Below are 23,420 nucleotides of genomic sequence, written 5' to 3'. Positions count from 1 at the left end.
ACTTTTACATTGAAGCTAATGGAGAAAGCCTTCACTTTAAAGCTTGTCAGTCATTAGAAATGGCCCAAAGTCCGATCAGTCAGGCTCCAGGCTCTCAGATTTTCTACCACACGTCGTGTGATGGGAGTCTCTCTGAGTTCTGCTCAGTATTTCTATTTTTTGGCCTTCTGACAGAATAGTTTTTTCTCAGAAACAGCGTTTTATTATCTTCTCTACAGCTTTTCACCTCTGGGAACACTTTCTCTTCACCGCCATCCAAACTGGTGATGTTGTCATCGAAATCTCCGTCAACCATAGTTTTGGTAAAGATGAAGCCTTCCACTCCAATAACGACCCTGCTTAAAACGTCAACGTAGATCTCGAAACAGGCCGTGTCAACACACTCATCGTCATCAACCGCGCATCCATCGTCATCTAAGCTGTCGATGGCCCAGCTGCGGAAGTCCACTGTCATTGGCACTCCCGTCGATGGATCCAGTATCTACTTCAGCAACATTAACCATGAAAATGCAGACACCATCATCGACGGCTCTAATATCTACGCCATCTGCTGACTTTACTTCAGCTATCCATCCAACAAAGTTAACTTCTCTGCAGCTTGCAGATCCGTCGGCGAAGCTATTGCCTTAATCATCGACAATCAAAAGACCATTGATAAGTCTTTGATTTTACCTATTTTACAAGGAAAACAGAAATCTTCTCAAGATATGCTCTTGCCTATACATACTTCACCCAGCGAGGGGTTGCCTTATTCTCCATAGGAGCCATTTGATTATAAAGACCATGATGAGGAATATTAAGAGGATGAGGGTATGTTTGGAGTGGCACATAGCCCCTTGGATCTCCATATAAAATGTCAAGAAGATGATGATGACCACCATTATTACAGCAGGATACATCTCACCAGTGTATGCAGCAGGAACCTGCATTTCAAATGCCCACATCATTAGTTTCCAACCTGCAATATATGTTACAGGACAATTACAGCAGAATCCTACTTCAGAATCTGCTGCTTCGGTACCTCAAATGCCTATTCAACTTCCTCCTACTCTGATAACTTCTCCCAGATGTCCCTCTCCTATTCTTGCGGCATCTACGTCCCCATTATCATACTTACCTTTAACAACCCTGAAACCCCCAGCGAAGGATTAACAGTCCAGTGATGCAGACAGGGAAGAGGGGGAAGTTGATGATTTGGTGTGGAGTGCAAAAAAACGATGGATTGAGGCCCAGATCTCTGTACTGGGGTGAATGTATGACATTGTTCTGCATTCTGTCCATCAACTGTTGTTTTGCATTTACCTTCTCAAGGGCCACCTCCTTCCCATTTAAAGGAACTGTTGTCTCAGATCATCTTCATGATAGGCAAGGGTGCAATCAAAGTGGTACTGAAAGCTCAAAGGGGAGTCCGCTTCTATTCAAGATTCTTTCTAATACAAAAGAAGACAGGGGAGTGGCGCCCAATTTTAGACCTTCGTCAAGTCAACAAATTCCTAAAGAAACAATCATTTCATATGGCATCTCTTCACGATATTCTGTACCTCTTAAATCCAGGAGGTCCTATGACAAACTTGGATTTCCAGGACACCTATTTCTACATCCCCATACACTCCCAACACATGAGGTTTTTGTGCTTCAGGGTGGCCAGTGCGGTGCGCACTGTTTATTCAGGGTCTTACCTTTCGGCCTAAGATCAGCGCCTTAAGTTTTCACCAAGGTATTAGCACCAGTAGCTGCACATCTAAGACAATCAGAATTCCAAATATATTTCCATATTTGGAAGATTGGCTAATAAAGGCAAGCAGAAAGACATACGAGGACAGGTCTATCTCTGTTCTGTTTCTTGGGGCTGTCACTCAACTGCCAAAAAATCACATCTCACACCCTCAACTACTATACCATTTCTGGGAGTAACTATCGAACCGCTGCAGGCGAAAGCCTTCAGCTTACAAGAGAGACAGGAAAGGATTCACAACCTGACACATCGCCTCATTACAAAAAAGAATTGGATCTCTTCGCAACCAGCAAGAACTGCAAATGGCAGTACTTCTCCAGTTGGCAACTCCAAGTAGGATCGTGGGGGAATGCATTTTTGATCAAATGGTCAAAGATTTATGCATACGCTTTTCCCTCCGATTCCATTAATCCCAAGAGTACTCAGAAAGATGAAGAAAGAGCCAAGTCAGATCCCTCTCATAGCTCCCTGGTGACCCCTCCAGTTTTGGTTTGCAGACGTCCACCTCCTCTCAGAGCAGAAACCCATTTGGTTGCAACCAATACCGAACCTACTAACAGTGAAGAAGGTCCAAGTCAGTCATCCCAACCCAACATCTCTTCAATTGTCGGCCTGGCTTCTGAGTTCCATGAATTTGCCAACCTAGCCATCATCTGATTTTCGAAAGGTCCTTGCCAATGCCAGAGCTCAGTTCATAACCACAACATACAAACTCAAGTGGAAGAGGCTTTGTATCTGGTGTTCCAGCTCAGAAGTCCATCCTTTCTATTCATTACCAGAAAAGACACTTCCGTCTCTACTTCACCCAGCAAAATCTGGTCTTTCTCCTTCTTCCATCAAGGGCCATCAGGCCCCGATATCCAGATATAGGCAAACCAATCATTTCCCATCTTTATGGTTCTCAAGACACATAAATCAGTTTCTTAAAGGATTGTTCGGGCTCCCCATCACGCCCCTCCCGTCACCGAGAATACCTCCTACTCTTTGGCATCTCAATATTGTGTTATCACATTTAATGAGACACCCATTTGAGCCCATTCCTAGGCAGGGCTAAAATGCATCTGTTAGAAAACAGCTCTTCTCCTATCACTTACTCCAGGCAAGCAAGTAAACGGCATACAAGCGTTTATAATTCAACAGCCTTTCCTTCAGTTCGCGAATGACTGTGTAATTCTCCAAACTAATCCAAAGTTTATCCCTAAAGTACCCTCTGACTTTCATTTGAACAAGCCTGTCCTTTTAAAGATATTTTCCACCAATCATCAGGCACAAGCGGAAAAATCCTTACATTCATTAGATGTCAAGAGATGTCTCAAATTCTACATGTTGAAGAACACCAGCATATGCAATGCAGACCAGCTATTTGTCGCCTATGAAGACCTCAGAAAAGGGTTTCCAGTTTCAAAACGGACTATAGCCAGATGAATTGCTTCAGCCATACAGTTTTGCCATCAACAAGCAGGAAAACCGTTATCTACTGCAGCTAAGGCCCACTCTACTAGAGCTGTCTCCACATTAACAGCTCTTTTTGCCGGTGTGCCCATTCAACAGTTTGCAGAGCAGCAACCTGGTCCTACAGGCACCCTTTTACTCGCCATTATTGCCTTGATGCTGCAGAAAACTCTGATGCAGCTGTAGGACAAGCAGTTCTATGTCATCTTTTCCAATAAGGTGAGATTCTTTTTTTTTTCTTCCCATCTTCCAATATGCTTTTACTATGATATGGCACATGCATGTATTTGTATATACTGTTCCCTGCTAATAATTGTGATTCAAGCATGTGAATCTATTAAAGATCCAACGCTGGAGAAGAAAATAAGTTACTTACCTTCAACTGTGGTCTCCAGTATTGATATATTTCATAGATTCACATGCGGCCCACTTTCCTCCCCATAGAGGCTTCCCCATCTGTATGGTCCTCAAGACACATAAAACAGTTTCTTAAAGGATTGTTCGGGCTCCCCATTCCCCATTACACCCCTCCCGCCCCCGAGGATACCTCCTACTCGTTGGCATCTCAACATTGTGTTATCACATTTAATGAGACACCCATTTGAGCCCATTCCTAAGGCAGTGCTAAAATGCATCTCTTAGAAAACAACTCTTCTTCTAGCACTTACTTCAGCCAGGCAAGTAAACGACATACAAGCGTTTATAATTAAACAGCCTTTCCTTCAGTTCATGAATGACTGTGTAATTCTACAAACTAATCCAAAGTTTATCCCTAAAGTACCCTCTGATTTTCATTTGAACAAGCCTGTCCTTTTAAAGACATTTTCCCCCAATCCTCAAGCCCCAGCGTAAAAATCCTTACATTCATTAGATGTCAAGCGATGCCTCAAATTCTACATGCTGAAGACTACCAGCAATCGCAAGGCAGACCAGCTATTTGTCGCCTATGAAGACCTCAGAAAAGGATTTCCAGTTTCAAAACGGCCTATAGCCAGATAGATTGCTTCAGCCATCCAGTTTTGCCATCAACAAGCAGGAAAACCGTATCTACTGCAGCTAAGGCCCACTCTACCAGAGCGGTCTCCACATTAACAGCTCTTTTTGCCGGTGTGCCCATTCAACAGTTTGCAGAGCAGCAACCTGGTCCTACAGGCACCCTTTTACTCGCCATTATTGCCTTGATGCCGCAGAAAACTCTGATGCCACTGTAGGACAAGCAGTTCTTCGTCATCTTTTCCAATAAGGTGAGATTCTTTTTTTTCTTCCCACCTTACAATATGCTTTTACTATGATATGGCACATGCATGTATTTGTATATACTGTTCCCTGCTAACTATTGTGATTCAAGCATGTGAATCTATTAAAGATCCAACGCTGGAGAAGAAGATAAGTTACTTACCTTTAACTGTGGTCTCCAGTATTGATATATTTCATAGATTCACATGCGGCCCACCCTCCTTCCCATAGAGGCTCCACCAGTTTTTTGCAGGTGTTTACTTATTATTAGGGCTCCCGGTTTTATGGTATTTATTATTTAAACATTTCTGTCTGTATTTATCCATATTTATTTTATATTTTGAAAATAAACTGAGACTTAAAATGGTAATTTCCATATTTATTTAACTGATCAACATGCACTCATACTTTGATGTCTGTCGCGTTTTAGCTAATTAAGTAGGCACATATAACAAAACAGAACTCCGACTGGTAAATATTAACATTATATACAAATACATGTTAACACATGCCTGTACTTAAGGGAATGTCATCTGTTTTTAAGTCCCCATGGTGTTTATCTTTTTAGCAGTTGATCTGGAATTTATGAAAGACAACAAGAGGAGTCACTCACAAGAAGCCCAATTGTCTGTATTTTTCTTTTAAAAATAAATACAGACAATAAAATAGATTGTTTTCTGACTATTTATCTGTAAGAATTAGTAAAAACGGAAAACTGGAAGCCTTGCTTATATATGGATATATATCTTTATATGCATGTGGGTATATTTCAATTGTCTAGATAATCTGAGAGCCAGGAGCCTCTGTAGTGTTCCAAGGGTGCTGTCGCCTGATTGATCGGACTTTGGGCCATTTCTAATGATTCTGATGAGCTATTAAAGTGAATGTTTTCTTCATTAACTTCAAGGTAAGAGTTTTACTTACTGCTTTATATATATATATACCGTTGGACTCCAACTTTGACGATAGGGAATGATTTAAGCATGTGAATCTATGAAAGATACCAATGCTGGAGAACCACAGTTAGTGGTAAGTAACTTATTTTCTTAGAGTCTATCGTCTGGAGATTTATTCCATGCGTTGTAGAGACCCTCTTTGTGTTGGACTAATTACATAATATTAGTTGTAATATGGTGGGTTAATTTGTGACTTGGTAATGGTCATGTATAGGTCAGAGTGGGCGGAATTTGCATACTCGCGTTAACCAAATCTCTGCGAAACAGAAAAAAATCTCCGCGAACACGCTGAAATTCCGCGAACACCCGGAATTGCTTGTTCGCGATGCTTTTTTCCTGTTCGCAATTGCTGTTTGCCTGCTCGGGGGGAAATATCTCGTGAACACGCATTTTGAGAACGCGAACAAGCAAAACATTTCGCAAAGTCGCGTAGCGCAGAATTTTGGGCACTTTCGCATTCTCCGCGAAACGCAAAATTAACCAAATTCCGCAAATTCCAGGAGCGAAACAGAATTTACCGCCCAGGCCTAGTATAGGTAAGCATATACAGTCAAGGTTTCAAATTCATTGCCGAAATTTATCCTGGATGTTTGGATGATGTCCTGAAAAAGTACATATGCAAAGGTAGCATACTAACAGACTGTCAAGTAAAACCAGATTAGATAGTTGTCCAGTGGGGGGGGTTTCAATTCATAGTAGATCTCAGCTGAAATGTCACACTGTCATGTTTTCCTGCTGATTTTCTGAGAGTTGTAAAACAACCGGACTATCTGTTTTTTCTACAGATGTACAACAGATATTGTCATCACTGCAGTGGAATATATTTGTTTGAAGCAACTCCTTTAATCTGAATTTTAATTTTATAATTTGTTTTTAATCATTTGTAGCTCTACTGAGAAGTCTTTCCCCTGGAGATCATCTGGTAAGATTTTTTTTCCAGTTACTTTCAAGAATAACATGCTGCCCAGAAACACATTTAATACTAATATGCCATGCCTTCCTAAAATATTTATGTGTAAATCCCTCCTGTGTAATTGTTTACTTACTATGTTTCATTTCATGTTCCCTATCTATGTGCTCTTACACTTCATTTATTTTTAGTAAACTATGTGTATTATTTAATGGTAGTGTATTTTATAGCACACCCATTTTTCTGTCAAGATAGTTTTTTTTATTTTTTATTCTAGGTTTTAAGTCTGGCATTACCAAATACCTTTTTCTACCAAGGAAATCTGGCAAAGTTACATACATGCTATCAGCCCTTTTCATCAGTTGGTCTGTTGTATTGTCATTCAAATTTTGCTTCTGCACTATACATCATAGGGCAATGAGTCCGCCCTTGGCCCCACTCATTGTGAGTGACAGCAGTTTGTCTTTGCATTGAAGGCGACTACAATGCTATATATTATTCCTCTTTAGTCCCTGGGGACATCTTTCCCCTTTTATAAACTGTTGTTTGTTTATAATTTTTTTTTTTTTTTGTTTATTTTGAAAAGACCGACATCTTTGTACGCACAAAAGTATCAGGCTCTCACTGTGACTAGCAGTACACTGCATCATGTGTGGGCACAATTGGTGACACCAGTTTATAAATGAGTTTTAAACCCAATCCAAGATGGTCTCCAATGTTTGTAGAGACATGTGAACTCACAAATTACCATCTTTGGTTTGTGTTGTACTTTATACCAAAAGCCTTTCCAAGATGGTTGCCCATACACATAGTTGACCATCTTAAAATGTTTTTTGTGAAAGTTTAGCAAAAACCATTATGAAATGGCCACACATGTCTCCGCACGCACAGGTGAACATAATAATTTGCTCTTTGTTGTACTTAAGCACTGATTTACCGTTCCCAGATGCCCAAAGTGTTGCTGTATTAGAACACTTAATTAATGCTAAACTATAGTCAAGAAAACGAGCATTGGCAAAGCCAATACCTATTGGCTTTTCCAACGCTTGTTTAAGAATTACTGGTGTATCCAGAGCTTATTAAGTAATACCTCAAAGCAAAACAGGCAAGTTTTGGGTTGGATATATTGAACTTGACACACAAATGCCATTTTAAAACTTTAAAGGATTCAAATAGTCTTACAAAAGAGCACCCTTAAGAAGTATTGACTTCTAAAGCAGTTAGAGTCACTGACAAGCTATAACAGGCTCTGGAATTGATATGAGGGTCTGAAAAGCGCAAGGATTTTTTTATGCACCTTTAAGAGAGCATATGCCTGTATTGCAGGAACAAATTAGTCCAAACAATTGGCTTTGACAGCAAAACAATATTTTTAAGTTTAAGAGTGTGTGTGCGTGTTTGCAGCGGTATGGCCACAGATGTGAAAAAGTGGGTTTAAGAACTGTGCGATACTGAACAATAATCCTCTTTAGGTGATGTCAGTACATTATCAGTATGGTCTTAGATGTGATCCTGTTGGTTTGTGGCTGTAATACGGTCTCTCTTAGTAGTGAAAGGATTAGTCAATAACGAAAAGAGATTGCTCCTAAAAGAAGCATGATTCATTTTGAGATTGCAATCACAAGCAACAAATTGATTGAATCAGAGCTCAGCCCTGCATTTGTTTTATTTAATTTATTTTCAGACAATCACAGCCCACGTGTAGATATTATATGGATGTACTTTGTGGCATGCTTTTGGAACGGTTTTACATACATAATAGAATTTTGCTTATAGATCTCAGTGGCATTAACTTGAGTTTTTTTTTTATTACGTGGCAAAGATAAAATTGTATTAAATAAGCTGACTAGGGATTTCGTAATGTGAACTTGTTTATTTATGCTTGAACTGATGCCGGAATTAAAGAATTATCATTAACAAGATGTCTGGAATAATGAATAGGTTGCAGAGTGACTTTGGAAACTTATTTGAAAGTATTATGCTTGGGATTTGAGGGTATTATGTAGTATTTGATAAGTAAAGGAATTTAATCTCTGAATGATTTTCAATGGAAAATATTTGAATGACTCACTGTGCTAATGTGAGAATGCTTTGAATTGTAATTACAATCATCCAACCGATTTGGAGATATCAATGAATATTTAAACTTCTGTGGCATTTGAGGTTTTTATACAAATGGATATATGCTGCCTTTTAAGAAAATATCTTAAGAAACCCTCATCATTCAAATACCCTCCCAACCCCTTTCCAATGAACGAGGTACAGGAATTATTAGTAACACCTGCTGCATTGCCTTCTTACTACCATTAGGGTAGTAAATGATTTGCCATTGTATCCATAAGTGGTTGACCGTTCCTTCAAGAGCAGCATATGGGTGCTAATTCAGAATATGAGCATGAAAGTGCAGCCTTTGCCCATTAATGCCATGAATTGTGTTAAGGCGAGGCCAGTGTCAAACTGTGTTGTACTTTTATATTGATGGGGCCCATGATTGCATAGAAATTAGGTAAATAAGTATTGATAATGGTTAAGGAGAGGTGGCAAAGTGAGCTAAAGAACGATGATGGATTCAACCCAGATCTGTGACTGGGGATGAGTATCTGAAACGTTTCAGCGCTCCGTCCATCATCTCCTTGTGTTTGCTTTGTTTACCCTAAGATGGCAGGGTATGCCAAGATTTGGGTCCCTTGCTCACTTTGCCTCTGGATTCAAGCTAGCCTGGCTGATGAAGGGTGTTACCCGGAAACCGGTCCAGGGATGCTTGTTTCTGGTTCAGGGAAGACCTGGCTTGGCTGTTCGGGCTGGACTGTTCCCATGAGGCACAGGGTCAAGACTGATTTGCATATAGCTGGGTCTGAACTGAGGTGGCGAAGTTAGCTAAAGAACGATGATGGATTCAACCCAGACCTGTGACTGGGGGTGAGTGTCTGAAAAGTTTCAGCGCTCCGTCCATCATCTCCTTGTATTTACTAAGGAGAGTAAAGAGCCTAGGGTACCCCACCATCCTCCATGTAAGATTCACTCCATGTGATGTGGGGGGAGCAGCTTAACTTTCTGCATCTTATTTGCAAGTAGTTATGAAAACCTTCTCGGCAGAACAATTGGATATATTTTGGATTTAAATAGTATGGTCCGCTTTATTAAATGCACAGATAGGTCCAAAAGAACCAAAATAAATATTTATCCTCCACTGCAGTCCTCAAGGATTGTCCCAGGCCGTGAAGAGAGAATTGCCTCTACGTCTTGTATAAAAATGTAATTTGATGGAAGCTCGGCGGTCATTTGTCTCATGATTGCACTGATGCTGGCTTGAAGTATGGGGCTACAGATATCTGCCATTTCCACTTGAACAGATTTGAAATGAAATGGGGTTGTAAGTGGGATACTCTCTTGGACAGTGGTCTCCAACCTCTACAGTATTAAGTTCTATTATGTTCAATGAAAATAATCCTGAGCTACTAATATTAGTGGCATACACATAAGAAAAGATATTATTGTCCACCCTATGCAAGATTACCAGCCGTGATCACCTCAGTGCAGGAATACCAGCAGTAATATAAAAAGGCCTTTAAAATTTGGAATGCCTCTACAAGGGTAATACATAACGGCCTTGGCACCAAGGTAATATTATTAGTCATCAATCTCCCAGTGCTGTGTAATTTATGATTCAAATATCAGTTTTAAATATAGCATGGAAATCAAGGGTTTTCAAAAAACATACATTTTCATCTTAATCTTAAATATTCCCTTTTCAATTTTGGTATACATATATTCAACAGAGCAAAAGCTTCTAGATTAGTAGACTGGGCTGAACACATGCAAGTTATTCACAGGTAGCTGGAGAGTTACCAGTAGCTTACGAGCTACTCGTTGAAGTCTGCTCTAGGATATGCGAGAGGATTTTTCTTCAGGGATAGTTTGGTAGACTTTCCCCTTTTAACTGTTGCAATGATGCTTTGCCTCTTAGCATGCATTTTTATATGAAAATGGTGCCACGTTTATATTCTGTTAGATCTGAATTATTAATTTAGAGGAGAGGGTTTCAGCACGTTGGTAATCTAGTATCTTTTCAGGCCAAAGCAAATGTTCAATGAAAAAACCTGGCTTCACTCTGGTGACCCGGAACAAAGGTTTCACACCTTGTCAAAGCACTAATTACTGTCGCTGGAGAGAAGAGAGACCCCAGCAGAATCTAATTCATGAATGTGCAGGCTTGCTAGCAGAAGCAAACCAGTTCTTAGAAAATCATCTTTGCAACAATCTATGTTCACCATTGAATTTGAATTTTGATAAATATTATACCAGCATGTGTATGATCTTCATAGCTTTTTCCTACAATGACCTATCACCGTATGATAGTGAACGTTTAAGCTACGGGTGCTGTTTCCACACCGTTTTCCTTTGGGTTATCTGTTTTGAGTCATTTGGGGTTATCCAATCTGTTAACTTGTCTTAAACGGCAGAGCATAGCACAGTGACTGTTTGGCGGTTCCCCAGTACCCATAGTCAAAATATGTGTGCTCAGTTTAATAAAGGAAAACAAGCTGGGAGATAGTAAAAAAAAGTCTCTTTTTCACAACTTTCGTTTTTTGGTAGTTGGATTTGTGTTTACTTGCATTCTAAATGTACCCCGGACTAATTTGAAAATGTATTCTATTCTGCTTGCCCACCTTCCTATGGATTGGGAGTTGCCTGTCACCAGGAAGCAGAGAAAGCTCCTTAATGAAGAATGAAGTGACATTAATAAGAATTGTGCTTTGACATTGTCTCCAGAACATCTCAAGGAGAGCTGTGAATCCTCATGTCGGTTTATGTTATTAGGAGATTTTACCATTCACCCTTGTTATCTTCCTCTAAAATGAGATGCCTTTTTAGGTTTCGCCTCGTCGAAAGCTGCGCCGCGCAGCTTTTCTGCGCAGGCGAAAACCTTTTGTTTACCAGTATGTGGCTTATTCCCGCCTCTCTGTCCCATTGGCTAGCTCCATAAATGGAGGCTAGCCATTGGAAGAGAGAGGCGTCCGTCATTGTCCGAGGCGATTCGTGGGCGTTTCCATACATTTTTTCCCTCTCCGCCCCTTTTAAAACGTCATTGCGGCGGTGGTTTTTTTTTTGTGGAAGGTTTATTTTGGTCATTTGGTCAGATGGCGGCCGGGCAGTAGCTTACTTGAGAAGCTCCGCTGTGCCGTCTTGAACCAGCGTATGCCCGTTCCCGACCCCCTCCCGCTGTTCGTGTGCCCGTTCCCGCCCCCTCCCCCCGCTGTCCTTGTGCCTGTTCCCACCCCTCCCCTCCCGCTGTCCTTGTGCCCGTTCCTGCCCCCTCACGCTGTTCGTGTGCCTGTTCCCGCCCCCCCTCCCGCTGTCCTTGTGCCTGTTCCCGCCCCCCTCCCGCTGTCCTTGTGCCCGTTCCCGCCCCCCCCCCCACCCTCCCGCTGACGATTATTCACCTCCCGCTGGTACACGTATTGTGGCTGTTAATAGCACTAGAGAAGTTATGTTTTTTCGCAGCACCTACCGACCCTGTTCCTCTGAAGTCCCAGGCCCCCTGAGATGGACTGTCCTTAGGAGGGCACTGCTGGGAGCACTTCAGTGACTCTCAGGAGGGCAGCGCCAGCGGTGATCTCACTGCGCTGCATTATCACCAGAGATGAGTCATGGGCGAGGTGTGTTACCGGGAGAGACAGTGGGACTCTCCGCGGCCTCCAACCCACTCAGCAGTAGCTCTAGCCCGGCCTTGCCCCCCCCCCCCCCCCCCCCCCCCCCCCCCCCCTCAGGGTGAGTCACAAGCTGGGCACTCCCACCTTCTTCCAGAGCAACGCCTGGGTGCCGCCCACGGGTTATATCCCAGAATGCAAAATAAGTCCTGGTTGCCACAGTTATTGTTATTGTTAGTGTGGTGCTTAATGGAGACATAGGCCTATACCCATGTGGCCATGTGTTGGGTGGTTTTTGCAGTTACATTCTGAAAATGCATAATTTTTAATTATGCAAATACGCTGTACCTAGACAAGTAGGCATTGTAGCCACAACAACCCCTCCCTCCACGTTTACTCTCTTGGGACCACCTGAAAGCAATTAAGTTTTGCAATGAACGCTAAGCCAACCAAAAAGAGAAACCTAAACCTGCCTAGAGAATTGTATTGCGAACGTACGTTGTCATTTTATTTGGTAGAAATCCCTTTTAAAGTACACCTAAATGCTTTTATTTTTCGTTCTGTCTTAGAGTAAAGTTTGAGTTTGCATTTGTTTTGTAGTTTCCATCAACCCATGTCTGTTTCTTGTGAAGTTGGGTGATTTGAAGCAGTGATGTGTACGTAGTTATAGTTTCTAATGACTATAACAGTGTATGTTGTCATAGTGTTTTTGTGTATCCCACCTTTTCAAACAACATGGTAACCGTGTTTAAAATTTAAAGCACAATCACCGGGTGGCCGGAAACGAGGGCCCTCCTTTTGAGAATTATTTCCCAAGACTCCCTCAATGTGTTTATTACTCTAATTTAACAATGCTGGTAGTATCCCTCATCTCGTTATATGTATTTGTAAGTAGAAGAATAGTGGCTCCCATCCTAAGCATTTTAGATGATTAGAACTATAACAAAAAATACAGAAACAGCATTCCTCAAACAATTAAATATTTTATTTAATTCACAAACCAACATAAATACATCTAAATTCTAATTTCAATAGTAAGATTGAAGCTTTTCCAAATTTAATTGAGGACACTCGTCGTCCATCCTATATTCTGTTAGTTGCACTAGCACTGCTCCCACATATCAATCCGATGTTACGAACTTTATTTTTATCTGCCAATTTCAATCTCCCTCACATTTACAGGACTGTTTAAAATGTTAAATTGTACATTTTGCTTCTTTAATTGTATACTTTTTTATGAATCTGTTAATATTATTTAATTTTCTAAGCAGTCACGGAATCACTGAGCAGGTTAACTACAGGTTAAGAATCTCTGTACTAGAATGTTCTCGCTTATTCATTTGCTTCCTATCAGCGAGTGCTGGGCAGCATTTCTTTATTACATCAAGAATGTGTCCTTGGGGGTTGGGCTTGCAACTTAACCACAAATGTGTTAAGTAGACAGAGAGTACTGATTATTGTTTTTCTATTAACGTTGCTAGTGTGCCTATTTATCTGCAAATCTTTGCTCATGTGTGGTGTTTAGGTACAAAAACACCACCACATGATCTGGCTTTGGGAGGTCTCTCTGATGGTCCTAAAAGACTGATGCGATCTTTTTCCTTCCCTCTTCTCAGTCGTGTGTGTGTGTGTGTGGCTCTGGGTGTGTGGGTCTGTGTGGTTCTGGGTGTGTGTGGCTCTGGGTGTGTGTAGGTGTGTGTGGCTGTGGGTGTGCGTGGCTCTGGGTGTGTGTGGCTCTGTGTGTGTGTGTGTGGCTCTGGGTGTGTGTGTGTGTGTGGCTCTGGGTGTGTGGGTGTGTGTGGCTCTGGGTGTGTGGGTGTGTGTGGCTCTGGGTGTATGGGTGTGTGTGGCTCTGGGTGTGTGGGTGTGTGTGGCTCTAGGGGCCAGATGTAGGAGCCCTAATACCGGTCGGAAACGGACGATTTTGGCCGTTTCCGACCGGTATTAGGGTCTTCAGATGTAGGGCATGCATTTACAGAATCGGTATTTTACCGATTCTGTATTTACCGATTCGGTAAAATTACCGAATCGGTAAATACAGACTCGGTAAAATACAGATTCTGTAAATGCAGATGTAGCTGGCACATGTCAGAGTGCCACAGGGCTTTAAGAATCGGTATTTTACCACCCAATCCAATTGGGTGGTAAAATACCGAATCCAGGTGTGCATGCACATGTGTGCATGCACACCTGTGCCATGTGACACACAGACATGCCCTTTGGGCATGTCTGTGTGCCACATGGCGCACATGCCTATTTTTGGGGTGCCAGAGGGTGTCAAAGTGACACCCCCTGCACCCTTGCTGGAATCGGTATTTACCGATTCATAAATACCGAATCGGTAAAATTCGGTATTTATGAATCGGTAAATGTTATGTTATGTTATGTTATAACAGATTTCTAGAGCGCACTGTCACCAAAGGTTTCCTGGCGCTGATTGGACTGGAGAAGAGGGGAAGATCAGGGAGGGAGGGAAATTTAGTGGGGAAAGAGTAAAGTTTTTAGGGATTTCCTGAAAGAAAGAAGGGAACAAGATGACTTAAGTGCAAGAGGGAGAGAGTTCCATAGCTTGGGGGCTAGACAGGAAAAACTGCGGCCGCCCGATCTCGAGAGTTTAAAACGAGGAATGACAAGGAGCGAAAGATGAGTGGATCTCAAGGTGCGAGGGGGACAGTAAGGAGTGATGAGAGACTTGAGGAACGCGGGGGCAGGACCAGTGAGAGCCTTAAACACCAGACAGTGAACCTTGAAGGTGATTCTTTCGCTCACTGGAAGCCAGTGAAGGTGACGTAGAAGAAGTTGAGCAGACTGCCATTTAGGAGTTTTAAAGATCAGCCGGGCTGCTTGATTTTGGACGATCTGCAACCTTGACAATAAAGTTTTAGGGAGACCGTAGTAGATGGAATTTGAGAAGTCCAGCCTGGACAGCACCAGGGCTATCAGTGCTTGCAGCAAGGCTTCAGATGAAAGGAGGTGAGCGACTTTCCGAATCCTGTAGAGTTGGAACATACAGGAGGATGTTACTGCGCTCACCTGTGCCTTGAGAGTGAGCCCGGAGTCAATCAAGACTCCGAGACTCTTCACACATCCAGCAGGGGAAGGTGGTGTTCCCAGCTCAATTGGCCAGTACTGAGGGCCCCAGAGCAGGGCGCTTCTCCCCGGAAGGAGGAGCTCAGTCTTGCTCGGATTGAGCTTAAGTTGGTTTTGATTCATCCAGAGCTGGATATGTGTCATGACAGCCTGGAAATTAATGGCAGCATCAGGGGAAGAGAGGGGAAAAATAATCTGCAAATCATCCGCATAATTGAATACGGTGATGTCCCATTTACCCAGGGAGTGAAGGAGGGGTTGGAGATACAAATTAAAAAGGAGAGGGGACAAAGAGGATCCTTGGGGGACTCCGCAAGAAGAAGGAACGCTGGTGGCGCAGAAAGGGCCCAAGCTGACTGCCTGGGACCTTTCCTCGAGGAAGGATTTGACCCAGGATAGGGCGGGCCCACAGATTCCGGCGGATTCGACACGGTGGATTAAGATGTTATGGTCCACCGTGTCGAAAGCCGCCGAAAGATCGAGTAGCACCAATGCCTGGGGTTGTCCTCTGTCCTCGCTGCGTCTGAGATTGTCCAATACAGCGAGAATCACGGCCTCGGTCGAGTGAGCTGGTCTAAACCCGGCCTGATTGGATGCCAGGTACCCGGACTCCTCGATGAAGTTTGAGAGGCAAGTCGTGACATGAGCCTCAAGGATTTTGGATAGGAAGGGTAAGAGGGAAATGGGACGGTAATTAGCTAGGACTGCTGGATCGGCGCCAGGCTTTTTTAGAAGAGGCACCAGTGTGGCCTCTTTGAATGACCTGGGGACGGTGCCCGAGTTGAGAGAGGAGTTGAGTAAAGGAAGGATGCAGTGGGGAAGGGTATGGCAGATATCACGAAGCACGGAGGGAGGGCAGCAGTCCCTGGGAGATCCGGATTTCACACGGACAGCCAGTCTGGCGAGAGATTCAGGATTGAGCGCCGGGAGATGAGAGAAAGTGAGTGTGTTGACACGGGGGGGATCGGATGTGACGAGAAGGGGCGAGTGAGGGATAGAGTTCTTAATGGAGGTAATTTTATCAATAAAGAAAAGATTAAGGGCAGTGCAGGATTCCAAGGAAGGGGGTGGAGTCGGGAGTGTCCTGGCGTCTGATGTCAATTCGCCGAGGACTTTAAAGATCTCCTTGGATCTGTTAGGAGCTGTTAGGATCCTGTTGGAAATAAAAGTAGTTTTGGTGGTAATGATAGCGGTTTTGTAGGCTTTGCGTGCGGACACGTAAGCTTCTCTGTCGGGGGCATGGTAGTGGCGCCGCCATCTGCGCTCCAATCGGCGCAGCTCCAGATGCTGTTGCTTTAGAATGGAGTTATACCATTTGTGGGATTTATTGAGATGGGTGCGAGAATAGCGAATGGTGGGTGCACAAATGTCGCTGGCCATCGTTAACCAGTGAGAGATATTGGCGTCCAAGATGTTGATGTCGATGTCTGAGGACTCGGGGGGTAGGGGCTGGGATTTACCTACATCTAGCCCTAGGTGTGTGTGTGGCTCTGGGTGTGTGTGTATGGCTCTGGGTGTGTGTGTGTGGGGCTCTGGGTGTGTGTGTGTGGCTCTGGGTGTGTGCAAGTGTGGCTCTGGGTGTGTGCGAGTGGCTGGCTCTGGGTGTATGTGTGTGGCTGGCTCTGGGTGTGTGTGTGTGGCTGGCTCTGGGTGTGTGTGTGTGTGTGGCTGGCTCTGGGTGTGTGTGTGTGTGGCTGGCTCTGGGTGTGTGTGTGTGGCTGGCTCTGGGTGTGTGTGTGTGTGGCTGGCTCTAGGTGTGTGTGTGTGTGTGGTAGTAATTGCTGTCTGCTGAGCTCGTCCAGTAGGGTACAATAGGTCTTACATTTGCGAGAGATTACGCTGTTGGCAATTTAAATGACAATGCCATTTATTTGTCTGTTTTCAAATCCAACACATAAATAAAAATGTTGTCATTTACAATGCCAATAGCTCTAACTTTTGCAAAGGCGAAACCGTTGCATTGTAAATGCTTGTTAGTAAGTCTTTTCAATTGGATCACACTACAATTGGATCATTTGAACTCTATATTGTATGAATGTAATCTAAATTGCTGTCTGGAGACTAGGTCTAATAGGGTTTGCTGCCTATGTTTACATGGCGTGGTTGCTTTTCAACCATTGATTTCATTTTTCTTTCAGTTTCACTTTTTAGTTTAATTAGTAACATTAGGATAGTATCTAATGAGCTTAGTGTCCATAACCCTGTATTCGTAGCATGTGTTGGCTGCAGATACACATGCTATGCACACTTCTGCCATCTGGTGTTGGGTCTGGACTCTGCAATTTTCTCTAGGAAGCCTTTTACTGTCGATATCGTGCATTGTCTCTCCTCCTCCTAGAGGCATTGCTCATGTACAACGTTTCCTTTGATCGGTTGTTTTTTTTTTTTCCCTCCCAGCATTGGGCTTGGACGGACTGCGTTGGAGCTCGGTAGTTGTCAATGACCATATGGCCTACGGATGACAGATTGATCCAGCAGATCATAGATCTACGACGGAGACTAACACACTGCTCCTACAAACGCTGGAAGTGTGTAAACATTGAGTAAAAGCAATCAACTTCCTCATCATTGCCTTCCACACTGTCGAATGTTTGTCTCTGGGTAATGAAGGCTAAAAAAACAGTTTATTCAGGAGGTGCCCTCTGTGTAGGGCAAAATTCGCCTATTCAGACACCCACAAAGTCTGTAATCTGTGTCTGTCGCCAGAGCACAAAGAACAGGACTGCGCAGCATATAACCTGTTTAAAATCAAGAAGAAGCTGAGAAGGTGGCGAGATCCGACGTTAGCCCATAACATGGAAATGATAGTGGAGGCCGAGTTCGCCCAAGAAGAAGAGCACAGCGAGGCAGAGCTAGACGCAGAGGTAATGGTCGGACAAGGGTATGTTATTGCCAGCCAGCACTACATCACCTCCGATGGATCTAGCAGGGGAGAAGTTGAAGCCACCGCCCATCAGACTCCGAAGCCAGAGTCTGTGTCAGGATGAAGATCCCTCCAAGGGCCGTGAGTACAATTTACCCACCTCGTGGCAAAAAGATTGTACATAAACCTCCCCTCCTCGGTATGCCACAGCCCACAGGCTCTGGCCGACACCAAGAGCATGCCTTGGACGAGAAGGTTCTCAATCCTGAATGGGCGACCAGCCTACAAGGAGGGATGGAACTGATACCAGGCCAACATTGAAGCCGAAATAGCCATCGACATTGAGTCACACATCGGCATCGACCAAACACCCACACCAGGCTTCAGGCTTCGGCTCTGGACAAAACGTCTGATTCGAAAAAACGTTTGCCATTGTGCTATTCGGACTCGAAGAGATCATCGAACATGACAAAGCTTAAACAGCACAGCGACTTTTTGATTACGGCGAATACTTTGGCACCAACAACCCAAAAGATAAAATTGCTTTCCTAGTCAACAACACTATTGCCAGATAAACAGGCAAAAATACATTACAAGCCTGGAATGCAAGAGGAAGAAGGCAATGTATTTGTAGGCATTCATAAACTGATGAAAAAGAAAAGTCATAAGGAAGCATCCAAACGACACGCAATAGATTTAGATATACCACAACCACTAGCAAAGAAGGCAGCTACCGAGCACAGGGCCACAAGCCCCATGTCATTAAGTCAACCATCATCACCAGGCATGAGACCACCCTCACCTACCCTGGAAATGGAGAGAGGATACTGCCCAGAGCATGAGGCTGATTGCGATGACTCAAGGAGACACGGCACACACGCCCTGTAACCATGGGACTACTATGACATGTTCCTCCCAGACACTGAAATTGAGCCACCTGTCCCTAGTAAGGTCTCTCCACCGAATGATACCACTAAGTACAATAGTGACAAAATGCCAACACTTCGCATCCAGGCATCCACAGTCCAAGGGCAATGCACTATGGATGGACTGGTCAGGGGTATATGCGTACACTTTTTCACCTCTTCCACTCATTACTTATGTGGTCCGGAAACTCAGACAGACTTCACTAACTCTAATACTCATAGCCCAACCTGGCCACGTGTACCATGGACACAACCCTGCTGGAGCACTCCCTAGAATATCACAAAAATATTCCCAGGACTCCAGATCTTCTAACACAGAGTGGAGGCAGAATCAGGCTCCCCGATGTAGCACAACTCAAACTTGCAATCTGGCTCTTCAGGTTTGAGAATTCGGGTACCTACAGTTACCTCCAAAATGTATGGTAATTCTAAAGGAAGCCTGAAAACCAACAACAAGAGCATGTTATGCATCAAAATGGAAACGTTTTGTTCATTACTGAGCTTACAACATTCACCCTTCCTCACCATCTGAACAGCAATAAGTATGTTACGTGTTGCAGTTTCAAAAGGCGCATTTGGCATACACATCTATAAGACTGCATTTAGCTGCAAATGCTGCATACCTACAAAACAAGAAACATCAATCTCTTTTTCGTATACCTGTCATTAAAGCATTCATCGAGGGACTAAAGTAATGTCACCCCTTCCACCTTCTGTACCAGCATGAACCTAAACATTGTATTAAACCAGTTAATGTCCACACCATTTGAACCAATGCATAAATGCCAAACACAATTTCTAGCATGGAAGGTCGCATTCCTTGTTGCTACTACTTCACTGAGAAGAGTTAGCAAAATACATGCACCCACAATTGAGGAACTGTATTTTCAAGGATTTCAAGACAAAATTTGACTACGCACAAACCCAAATTTTCCACCCAAAAGTTACACCACTTTTCCATTCAAATCGGACCGTAGACTTAACAGTGTCCTTTTCCAAACCAGAGATAGTTGCGCAAAGGGCATTACATACACTATATGTAAATTGTGCCCTATGTGGAAAGAACTAAAACATTTATGAAAATGCAAAAACTATTTGTAGCTTTTTGAAATCCAAGGAAAGGGAGTCCCATATCAAAAGCAGAAATCACTCGATGGCTAGTAAAATGTATACAAGTTTGCTAAATCAAAGCAAAAAAATATTACCAACAGCGCCAAGAACTCATTGAAACAAGAAAGAAAGCAGCATCAATGGCCTTCTTAGGGAATAACAGACATTTGCAAAGCAGCAACATGGACGGACCCATACATTTGTATCCAATACTATTGTGTGGATGTACAAAGAAGACAAAAATTGTAAATTGATACTTGTATAGCACACTACTCACCCGCAAGGGTCTCAAGGCGCTTGTACGAATACCGCTGTGGAACCCATCCTGGCTTTCCCTGTGAGGTGTCCACTCCTGGGCACCCCCAAGGTGGAGGCCAGGCATCCTTAGCATTGTGGGGGCCATTGTGGAGATTAAGCAAGCTATTGCCCAGAGTTACAGAGTGGGACTCCATGATTGGAATAGGCACCGAGGTGAGAATTATCAGGTCTGTGGGATTTTTGAGCCCAAGACCCGCCGAGGCGGGGAATTGAACCCTGGTCCCGGGCTAGACCTCTGCATCAGGGTCTGCCGCTCTAACCATTGAGCCACACATCTCCACAACAAGCTCTAGTGGGACAAACAGTTCTATGCACTTGATTTCAGGCAAATGCACCATCTAATGCTGAAAGCCCCAACAAGAGGAGTACTGCTTTACAGTTTATACATCGCATGTGTACCGGTAGCCTACACATGGAGTATGTTACTTATCCCGTAAGCATCTCTTCATAGCGTGTAGTGCTGCAGATTAACATGCACCCTCCTGCCTCCCCAGAAGGTTTTCAGCATATTTAACAGCAAACGCTAACTTGACAGACTATAATCCTCAATTTCTGTATGGCAGGGAAAAACATTATAACCCTACAAAGGATCTGTTGAACATGCACAGTGCCTCTCGAAGGAGAGATGACGTCGGCTATAAAAGGCTTTCTCAACAAAAACAAATTGCAGATCCGGGCCCAACACTGGATGTCATGGATTTGCATAGCTTGTGAATCTGCAGCACTACATGCTATGAATAGAGGTTTTTAGGGTAAGTAACATACTCTTGGCTCTCATTAAGTTGGGTTTCATTGATTCCGTCCCCTATGATCTGGACTTGTGTTGCAATCCAAGGTGCAAGTGGGAGTGTGTGTAAAAAACAAAATAAAATAAAAGTCTACCTTCTGGCAAACACCTGGAGGGCAAAAGAGAGTTAACATTGCAGGGGTAAATATTCACAATCGTAGAAGGATGGAGGCGTTGTAAACCCCTAACACATGGCTTAGCAGGAAGAATTGAGTATGAAAACATGAGTGATGCTCCAAACCTGTGGTGAATATTCAAAGACATGCAGACATATACAAAAAAGATCATGTGTTATATGTGGCAGAGCCGCGCTGCGGTAATGTGCCCAGGTCTATGGGATCGTCCTGCGGGACAGGTAAAGAGCTACCACCTCATCAGTGTCCCCTGGCAAGTATTTCAGATAATACTGGCGGCGGACACTCCTAGAAGCGGATGGGGAAGACCCCAACCTTAATGTCCAAGACACTCGCACACTGGTGAGGGGAGAATAACCTATTACATGGAGGCATAATGAGAACAGTGATCACGGGACTGTGCGCCTATAGTCATGTGTAGTGCAAAAAGATGTGTATGTAATCCGCTGTAGTAGGCTAGAGGTGGGAGGTTTCAAAGCTGCTCAGGGTCCACAGGGCGATTTGCCGGAGCTGCCCTGTGGGGGCAACCAACTCAGATGGTGGTGGTCAAATGGCGTGCTATAACAGGGTAGGTGTGGGTTCCCCTCTACCATAGGCAAGTGTGTCCAGACGCTAGAATGATGAGATAGCAGGCCAGGGGGAGCAGACAGCACGCTAAGATCACCAATCACCAATCCGTGCACGATAGCCACACTAGGTTTTGTCCATATGGCCTTCATGGGCCACGTGTCCGCTTTTGACTGGGTCATTTGGCCAAAACTTTGCAATATCCTCTTGTCCTTGGACCCTGATGTAGTACTTAATGAGTGTCCTGCACATGAGTACATCAGCAGTTGTTCGCAATTATACTGGTGGCTCCTGTTGAGAATTTTTACATCTTACAAGAGGGGTTCATCATGAATGTATTTTATCCCTATTTTAACGTCAAAGCCTACCAGATAGCACAGCTGACTGCTTTGCTAAAGACATCTTATGAACATTCCGAAAGAGGGCCTTGGAATGTATTCCGCCTTTGCTTACCATTGGCTTTGTGGTGTGTAATTCACACTTTCTGGTTTTCTATTTGCTGGCTTTATTTGCTTTATTTAGGCTGTCCAGCTTGAGTATGCCCCTCCTATTGCTCAAAGCTTGTTTACTGTATTCTTCCACAAACTTGCTTTCTGTAAACCAGCCTTTAACTATTGTTCTTATTTTGTCACATTTACTGTGCATTCAAATACAGAGGTGAAATGTCAAGCTCTCTTCTGAGGGAGCTGTGTGTTTTCTTTTCTTTCTCTGACCTCTGTGAGAGAATTTATGTGGCAATCCTACTGAGTATCCATGTAAGAGGAGAAAATGTTTGCGCACACACACACAAACACGCACACACACGCAAGCACACTCACACGTAAGCACACACACGATGTTTCAGAATTAGTACAAATCAGGCACTTTTTTTATCATTCTGAAGTGTGGTGGAAACAAATATTTGAAAACTTTCAAACCACGTCGGTACACTTGGCGATGACCGGCACAGATTATTGTTTGTGTGCAGTAAAAACCGTATTTCAGTGCATATGTAATGTTGATTTCAATTTGAAAATGTGTTTTCTGTAATGACAGTGCACTACCACACCATGCATACGCCACACTGCGGCACTCCACTATGTGCCCTTTCACTCTATTCCCTTCCACTCCATTCTGCGATACGCCACAACATGCCACTCCACTCTATGCCCCTCCACTCTAATACACATCTTTTGCCACGCCACTTGACTCCATGCTACTCCAGTGTATGCCACTCACTCTACAACACGCCACTCCACTCTATCCCCCTTTACTCCACCCCAATCTACCCTACCCAACTCCACTACAAACTATCTCACCCCAGTCAACCCCACCCCACCGCAATCTTCCCCAATTCAATCTACCACAGTCTACCCTACTCCACTACGATCTACTCTACCAGACTCCACTTCACTCCAATCTATTCCACTTAGTCCAACCCAATTATCCAACCCCACCCACTACAATCTACCCCACTGCACCCCAGTCTAACCTACTCTGCTCTAATCCACTACAAGCTTCTCCAAACCACCCCATTCTAGTGTACATTAATCCAACCCACTCCGCTCCAGTCTACCCAACTCCACTTCATTCTACTCCAGTCCAATTGCCCCACTTCATTCCATTTTACCCCATTCTTCTCCAAGCTCTCCTGCAATCTATCCAACTCCACTCTAATCCACCCCACTCCAATCTACCACAATGTA

The 23,420-nt window shown here is 43.7% G+C and overlaps 1 protein-coding gene across 4 annotated transcripts in view; it reads left to right on the top strand.

Moving 5' to 3' along the window:
* PKP4 (plakophilin 4) overlaps positions 1 to 23,420 on the top strand; it is a 771,376-nt gene that overhangs the window by 401,408 nt on the left and 346,548 nt on the right. For all 4 annotated transcript variants that reach the window (XM_078681704.1, XM_078681705.1, XM_078681703.1 and 1 more), the window contains exon 5: positions 6,267 to 6,301. In XM_078681704.1, coding sequence (XP_078537830.1) covers positions 6,267 to 6,301 — 35 coding nt within the window. The remainder of the gene's footprint in view (positions 1 to 6,266; positions 6,302 to 23,420) is intronic.

This window comes from Lissotriton helveticus, chromosome 3_1, assembly GCF_964261635.1.
Source record: "Lissotriton helveticus chromosome 3_1, aLisHel1.1, whole genome shotgun sequence".
Classification (NCBI taxonomy): Eukaryota; Metazoa; Chordata; class Amphibia; order Caudata; family Salamandridae; genus Lissotriton; species Lissotriton helveticus.
Note: the sequence above shows the minus strand (reverse complement) of the source record. Positions and strands in the feature narration are given on the sequence as shown.